This window comes from Xenopus laevis, chromosome 1S (genome assembly GCF_017654675.1).
Source record: "Xenopus laevis strain J_2021 chromosome 1S, Xenopus_laevis_v10.1, whole genome shotgun sequence".
NCBI classification, from domain to species: Eukaryota; Metazoa; Chordata; class Amphibia; order Anura; family Pipidae; genus Xenopus; species Xenopus laevis.
This window is the reverse complement of record NC_054372.1, coordinates 14,551,668-14,560,329: the sequence shown is the minus strand read 5'-3', so window position 1 is coordinate 14,560,329 and position 8,662 is coordinate 14,551,668. Positions and strand designations below refer to the sequence as shown.

Below are 8,662 nucleotides of genomic sequence, written 5' to 3'. Positions count from 1 at the left end.
GATGTCTCTGAGTTGTGAGAGAAAGTAATATGTGACTGTTTCAGCAGCCCGTGTATTGTCCCCTCCCCCACCTTCTTATTTGCGCATTGCACTGACTGAATGTTCTGTTTCTGCGCCAATTTCCCTTTCCACACATTTCCTTTAACCCGATGTTTATGTATTTTATTTGAGTCACAGTCCCTTTATAAACCCCCATTTGTCCTCCCCAGTCCCCAGTCCTCTCCCACCTTTCCTATATGCCCTGTATGTTATTAAAGTGGCAAACACGTTCCCTTCCCAGCAGTATCACGTGCCCTTCTGAGCAGCTTTTATATTATACATATTATACACACTTCTGCGCCCCCATTGAGCTTGTCGGCCGATCTTTCTACACACACAAGCTGCGGACTGACAGATCTCGTCTGGTTTGCTGAGAAAGATTTCTTTGCTTGATTCAACACTAACTGCTTGGCAACCCCCATGCAAGTAATTGTTCTGTGTTTTGTAAAATGTATATTAATTATTTAACTTTATAATAAACTCTTTTGAAGCTCAGATAAACTAAACCAAAGTGGACGAAAAACCCCGTAAATAAAATGTCGCTTCCCAATATTATTATTATTATTATTATTATTATTATTATTATTATTATTATTATAATTATTGAAATTATTATTACTATTTTTATTATCATAATTGTTATTATTAATAGAATGAATCAAATTATTATTATTATTATTATTATTATTATTATGACTATTATTATTATTATTATTATTATTATTAGGTATTTACATATACATATTCCCAATATACATTCATTGAGCACTGTCATTTTCAGTGGTTTATAGACTTACTTATAAATATAACTGGGATTGAAAATGTAGCAGAAGACATTTGGTTAGACCTGTAGAGAAGAGTGCAAGGTTGCTTTCTGCTACATTATTTCACGAGGCAGAACCGGCAGTGCAGAAAGGGACGGTCAGATGCTGTTTTTAACAACATTTTCACTTCAAAACCACCACTTCAAAATGTTTCGTGGGTTAAAACGAGAATTTTCTATCAACGGGCAGATATTATTTTTGGGTTTACTAAAATTAAAGTATATGTGCGATATGTATAGGTATTCATTTATTCATTTGTTCTTTAAGTTTCCTCTTTGCCATTGTGGGGGACTTCTATTTCACCAAATAAATCCTAAATAAAAAGTCCATAAAATAAGACAATAATTATGGACCTGACACAATCTTAGATAAAAGGCTATTGTTGTTGTTGTTACTTTAAACACCACGTTTATGTATCTAAATAAATTGGACTACCTCGAAATTCTTTTCTTTTTTTTTTTTTAGCCCTTTTTAACCTCTAGTAAAAAGGTCAGTGAAAATGAAGATCTTACTGAGGCCTCTGACAGCTACAGGAATTACAGGCCTTGCCCTTATCTCCATCTCTGACCAACAGAGAATTTGCAATAAAAAAAATAGGGGAAAAATATACCTTTTTAAAAACCTTTCGTTTTGTAGAAAAAAATGGACTATAAATGAATCTGTAAATACGAAATAATCATTTATAAAGAGAAATAAGAAGTTGGGGGGAGGATATTTAATTTGTAGCTGGTGATTATTTAATATTATCGATCTATTTAAATGTTACACACATTACTTTTATAAAAGTGCCACCTTACATCTAATTTTCCCCTTTTTATATAATCTCACAGAATCTTTCATACACATTGAGAGTGTGAGCTCCTCGGGGCAGAGCTGGTTAATAGACTTCTGTAAAGAGCTAATGCATTAAACTAATCCCCTATGTTTCAAGTGTAATATTGTAAGTGCTACACAACAGAAACTATAGAAAAACTATAGAAAGAAGCAGCACCCAAGTCTTAGGAACTATTACAGAAGAGAAGCCCATTCTTTCGTATGAATCGTTCGAATTAAAATGTTGACTTTCTAAAGCTGGCTTTAGATAGATAAAAAAAAAACTACCGCCTTAAATTAGTTTTCCATGCAAAAAAAGAAATGTAAATTCTGCAAAGCCAAAAAAAAAAAAAAAAAATATATATATATATATATCTATATATATATATATATATATATATATCTATATATATATATATATATATATTTTTTTTTTTTTTTATTTATTTTTTTTTTGGCTTTGCAGAATTTACATATCTTTTTTTGCATGGAAAACTAATTTAAGGCGGTAGTTTTTTTTTATCTATCTAAAGCCAGCTTTAGAAAGTATATATATATATATATATTTTTTTTTTATTTTATTTTTTATATATATATATATAGGGTTTTTTTTACCTTTTATAACTCAGTTTTAGGGAATGAGATGTGATCCCTTTAGCTTCACAATTAGTAGCATGAAAAATATAAAAAAGGACCAACTACCAGACACCCTTCCTTAGAAAAATAGTAACACTGTATTCCTAACGATTTTAGGGAAACTTATTTATATATTTATATACGAATTTGCCTAAATAGTTGAATGAGATCCTTTATGAAAATTAAATGATTTAAAGGGGTTGTTCACATTCCAGATAACTTTAAGTATGATGTAGAGTGGGATATTCTGACAGAATTTGCAATTGGTTTTCATTTTTTATTATTTAGGGGTTTTGAGTTATTTAGCTTTTTATTCAGCAGCTCTTCAATTTGCATTATAAACAATCTGCTAGCTAGGGTCCACATTACCCTAGCAACCATACATTTATTTGAATAAGAGACTGGACTATTAATAGGAGAGGACCTTACTATAAGGTCAAGAAATACAAATTAGCAATAACAATAAATGTGTAGCCTTACAGAACATTTGCTTTTTAGATGACCCCCTTTTGAAAGGTGGAAAGAGTCAGATGAAAAAAAGCAAATAATTCTAAAACTATAAAAAATAATTAATGAAAACCAATGGAAATGTTTTAGTATTGGCCATTCTGTTACATACTTAAAGTTTACTTAAAGGTGAACCACCCCTAGTAACATATTTATGAGAAAATCAGTCTTTCTGACTTCGCCCTATTTTATAGAAGGGTTTGTCCCTGAGGAAGAGACTGTTTATGCTCGAAACGTTGGATTTTTTTTGTAATGAAGCTTTTTTCCTTTATGATAAGTGTGTGCAGTACTCTGTCTCTATATTTATTTTATTTGACCAACCCCAGGCAGTTAACTATATTTTTTTAAGGTTCTATATTTTTAGTTGGGCTAGGCTCCTCTGTGTGTGTGTGTGTGTGTGTGTGTGTGTGTGTGTGTGTGTGTGTGTGTGTATATATATATATATATATATATATATATATATATATATATATTCAGTTCCTTCTATACAGCATCTAACTGGCCTAAATAAATGTGCAGACTCTATGATTGCTCAGAATATTTTGTGCAGACACTGATATAACACCATTTAATACATGTAGAATTTCTTTGGAAGTATAAAAAGAAAAAGTTTAATAGCGAATTTTGCAGGGTGTTTTTGTTTGCTTTGCATGTAATTGTTATTGCACGTCTTAAATTGAAAGGCATAAAACGAAGTATATAATATAATTAGCTGATATGTTGTTAATAAAAAATAGGCATTGTGGAAAAGTCCCCCCATGGAGTCCTATTGTCTCTCAGACAAGTCCAGGCATCTGAGATCTTATAAAGGGCACAGAGGTTGGGATGGAGGAGGCCAGGGGGTAGTGCATTGGGTTGGAGAAACCTACAAGGGCTGCTGGGGAGACATGGGGCAAGTTAAAGCCCATGGAGGCAGCAGGTGAGTTCTCATGGTACAGAATTGGGACCCTTACTATCCTTTGGGAAGTGTGAGAGATGTTGGCGACCTCCAGGTCTGCAGCCAGTTGCCTTTTCCATTTGTTCCTCCGGTTCTGAAACCAGATTTTGACTTGGGTCTCTGTGAGGTGGAGGGAGACTGCCAGGCCGGCTCTTTCTGAGCTGCTCAGGTACCTTTTCATATCAAAAGTGGACTCCAACTGGAAGACTTGGCTCCTACTGAACACAGTGCGAGTCTTCTTCTTGCGAGAAGATCTCTGGTCTGAGCCCTGTTCTGCCTCCTCCTCATCCTCCTCCTCTTTACATGCAAAGTCTTCTCTCCTTTCTCCAGGGCTCTCACTGTTCTTCCTCAGTCCCCTGCGCTGGTCTTCGCCTGTTTCTGCGATTTCTGGGGAATCTCTGTCGCTTGCTGCACCAAAAACAGGGAGAAACCAGACTTTATTAAATCATCATCTATTCTCTTTCTTTCCCGCTTATGTTTCATTGGTATTTAAAAATGAAACAAAATCAACAAAATATTTGCTTACAATAAATCCCATCAGTTTACATAATAAAAGAAAATAATTTTTACATTTCATTTTCAGTCCAATGAAAATAAACATCTTAAACAAAAATGAATTAACTAACAACTAATAACTAATTAATTAAAAAAACTAAATGAATACAGAATAAAAATAAATAAAAACTTCCTCTCTATTAACCAAGATGATCTACTTTCTGTAATTCGTTATAGATTCATGTTATGAAAATCACCGTATGAATGGCAGGTTCTTCATAATTTAGATTAAGCTAAAACTAACACAAGCGATCAACTGCTAAATTCAACCAGTCACGTGATACTGCCTCAGCAACAGTTACTTACAATTGAATTAACTCTCAAATATATAAAGGGGTGGTTCACCTTTAAGGTAACTTTTATAATGTTATAGAATGTCCAATTTTAATCAACTTTTCAATTGGTTTTCATTTGTTATTTTTTATAGTTTTATAGTTATTTGCCTTTTTCTTCTGACTCTTTGCAGCTTCTAAAAAACAAATGCTCTGTAAGGCTACAAATGTATTGTTGCTTTTTATTACTGATCCTTCTATTCAGGCCTCTCCTATTCATATTCCAGTCTCTTATTCAAATCAATGCATGGTTGCTAGGGGAATTTGGACCCTAGTTACTTAAGATGAAAATTGAAGAGCTGCTGAATAAAAAGCTAAATTACTTTCAATTATTAAAAATGAAAACAAATTGCAAATTGTCTCAGAATATCCCTCTCTACATCATATTAAAAGTTATCTCAAACTGTGATTTAAAAACCATTTAAAACTTTTTTTTACTCGAAAACCATATAGATGTCCCATGAACTGTGATTCCAAAATCATTATCATTTACAATGGATCTAATAATGAAGATTCTACATACTGTATATTTCTCTCCCCAACATACTGTAACTTTCTCAGTGTACAATATTCTCATGTATAAATTATTCTCATATATAAATGCATATATAATTATATATATATATATATATATATATATATATATATATATATATATATATATATATATATATATATATATATATATATATATATATATATATATATATATACATATAATATACATATATACACATAAATATATATATAATTTATTCTCATATATAAATGCATTTTATTGCCCACACTTGTGTAAAGGGGAATAAAGGTTTCCCATGTCCAGTGGCTATAAACCACAGAGTAGATATTGTTCAGGTTCTAGAAATAGATCCTAGATAATGAATAGTCTCTGTATAAGCTCATGGAGTTTTGGAGATCTCCAAAACCAAATACAGTAAATAGAATATAAAAAAGCATAAAAACCAAATAAAGTAAATAGAATGTTATATAAGCATAAAAACCGAATAAAGTAAATAGAATGTAAAAAAGCATAAAAACCGAATACGCAAGCAGTCTTGGCAAGTAGTTTATTAGTAAGTATTGTATGTTATAACAATGAGGCTTTTAAATATATATATATATATATATATATATATATATATATATATATATATATATATATATATGATTATTATTCCTAAAAACTGCAAGAAATATTCCATGTTCGTTTACACAAAGAATTTGCTGAAGGAGAGTTAAAGGATTTAATATAGAATTTGTGCTAACCATAAAGTTCCTTTACTAAAAGAGAAAGATTATGGACAAAATTGGTAAAAAAAAATAAATAAACAAAAGAAATATCCTCTGGCCTATCTCATTCCCCTTTTATTCAGCCATGTATATATATATTCACAAAAATTGTACGAGTATGTATTTTTGCTAGAAGTTCGTGCATTTAAAAAATGTTTTCTACCACGATTTTTAAGCTTTCTATTTTTATTGAAATGAAACCAGACAAATCTGTATGGCTCATACACGTTTCAATAACCAAAAACCTTGGACTGCAAATTGATAGAAGCAGTTATAAATTAATTTTATATACTACATATAATGTACATAGATCATGATGATAGATAGATAGATAGATAGATAGATAGATAGATAGATAGATAGATAGATAGATAGATAGATAGATAGATAGATGATAGATAGATAGATAGATAGATAGATAGATAGATAGATAGATAGATAGATATAGATAGATAGATAGATAGATAGATAGATAGATAGATAGATGATAGATAGATAGATAGATAGATAGATAGATAGATAGATAGATGATAGATAGATAGATAGATAGATAGATAGATAGATAGATAGATAGATAGATAGATAGATAGATAGATAGATAGATGATAGATAGATTGATAGATAGATAGATAGATTTAGACAGACAGATATAGAGATATATCTATCTGTCTATATCTGTCTGTCTGTCTGTCTGTTTATATCTATCTATCTATATATCTATCATCTATCTATCTATCTATCTATCATCTATCTATATCTGTCTATCTATTATCGATCTATCAATCATGGATAGATAGATAGATAGATAGATAGATAGATAGATAGATAGATAGATAGATAGATAGATATTAGTAATATTATTACTATTAATATTCCCCCCAAACACACACACCGATTTCTGCAGAATTATAAGAATAAAGGGTAAAATGTAAAACAAATCATTTGTTGCTCTCGTCTAACCAATGAAAAATGTGCCATTAGTGTGAAGTTTGGCTTCCAGACTCCCAACTCTGACCTGACACCCTAAGGACCCCAGTCACCAGAATGATTAAGTGTCTATCAGGATTAAAGTATCAGATCTCAGTTCTAATCTGATCCACATTATCTGGGCAGAATATGGTGTTTTTATAGAAAGTGCTATTTGAATCCTATCCCTGCCACCGAGGCCTTTACATCACTAATTACTTATTACATTTACCCCCAAACAGACTGACAACTCTAAAACAAGCTGTTGCTCCCCCCCCCCCACCAGGCAGTGAAAAAGTTAATCCCAGATACACCAGCCCGGCATGTAAGGGATCAAATAAATAATCATGATCTTTAATACACTAATTGGTATGGCAGCTCCAACCCGGGGCTGGGGGAGATTATGTCCCCTTAGGAAGGTTCTTTGACTCATTCTGTGACTTCATTGCTTTCTCTAAGAGGAAAACCAGGAAACATGAAAGATTCATAGTGATTGAGCAGCGCATAAATCTAACTGTCAGTAATGGGCTGACACTTACTCTCAGGGCTCGTGCATCCGATGTAAGTGGCTTGCGCCCTTCGGTACCACTCCATGGTGTTCTCTCTGAGTGGGAAGCTGTAATGGTACGGGGAGATCTGACAGCACAATGAGTTGAAATGGCCGCCTGCGAGCTCAGAGGACCGTACATTGTGCCCAGAGCCTGCCACCCCGCGCTTCTTCTCCTCCTTGTTGGATGCGGTGCCCAGAAGATTCTCGATGGAGAAAGAAGACACCCTGGCAGTGGTGGTGGTGGTGGTGGTGGTGCTTTGGGTTTCCGTAGAATCATCGGGCATGTTGATAGAAGTGGTCTCTGCTGGGAATGGAAGTGGTTCAGGTTGATGCGTTCAATGCGCACCGTTGTGCCCAGATTATGCGCTCCGCGCCGCGGAAAATTCTTTCTTCCCTTCCCCGCGCTGTGAGTCCCCGGGATTCGCCTCCTGTCCCCGCTCTACACTCCCGGAGAGGCTGCTGATCCCTCTCACATCGCTGCTCACAATAAAAGCCTCAAATGGGAACGATAAGAGGCAAATAAAAATGTCCTGCAGTTAAACGCTTGGCACAGAAAAAGGAGACTTCTCCAAATGGGCGAGCAGCGCTCAGTAAATTGGACTATTCAAGGGAAAATAAGGGAGAATTAGTGTCGATGAGTTCACTGCTCTGCTTAGTAGTGTGTCTGCCTGGGGGCCCTAGAAGTGCCTTGTCAGTCACGAGCTTTATTTAGGTCAATTAGGGAAGCAAATCAAACTGCAGGAAAGTGGGAGGCAAATGCAAGAATTCCCAGGAGTAGGAGGGAGACAGGGACGGGTGGGGGGAGAGTTAAAGGGCCAGGGAGGGAAAGGGGAGGGGAGAAAGAGAGCAAAGGGGTGAGGTTTGAAAGAAAAGGAGAAGCAGAGACAGAGAGTGACAGGGGCAGGGGACAGGGGTAGTTTGGTTTGGGCTCATCACTGACAAACAAGGAGGGGCACAGGAATGAACAGGGGGGACAGGTAGAAAAGAGAGAGAGAGAGAGAGAGAGAGAGAGAGAGAGAGAGAGAGAGAGAAGAAACTGGTAATCTGGGGCAGCAAATGAGATCAACTATCAGGCAAACTCCCAGTGCAAGTGTATATCAAACTGAGTGCCCCCAGTACAATTATCTGTTGGACTTAGTGCCTCCCAATAAACATATGTTAGACACAGTGTTCCCCAGTACAAGAATATGTGGGATTAATTGATCTCCAATTG

At 34.5% G+C, this 8,662-nt stretch overlaps 1 protein-coding gene across 1 annotated transcript; it reads right to left on the bottom strand.

The window, feature by feature from the left end:
* Positions 1 to 3,391: 3,391 nt before the first annotated feature.
* LOC108706526 (homeobox protein HMX1) lies at positions 3,392 to 8,230 on the bottom strand. The gene is made up of 2 exons (XM_018243022.2): positions 7,439 to 8,230; positions 3,392 to 4,164 (listed from the first exon to the last, which is right to left on the bottom strand). The coding sequence occupies exons 1-2, from the start codon at positions 7,731 to 7,733 to the stop codon at positions 3,596 to 3,598; spliced, it is 864 nt and encodes a 287-aa protein (XP_018098511.1). The 5' UTR covers positions 7,734 to 8,230; the 3' UTR covers positions 3,392 to 3,595.
* Positions 8,231 to 8,662: the final 432 nt, after the last annotated feature.

Coding starts and splice junctions, on each gene's coding strand:
- LOC108706526 (XM_018243022.2), bottom strand. CDS start 7,733: ATGCCCGATGATTCTACGGAAACCCAAAGCACCACCACCACCACCACC. Junction 4,165..7,438: donor CGGATGCACGAGCCCTGAGA/GTAAGTGTCAGC, acceptor TTTTTGGTGCAG/CAAGCGACAGAGATTCCCCA.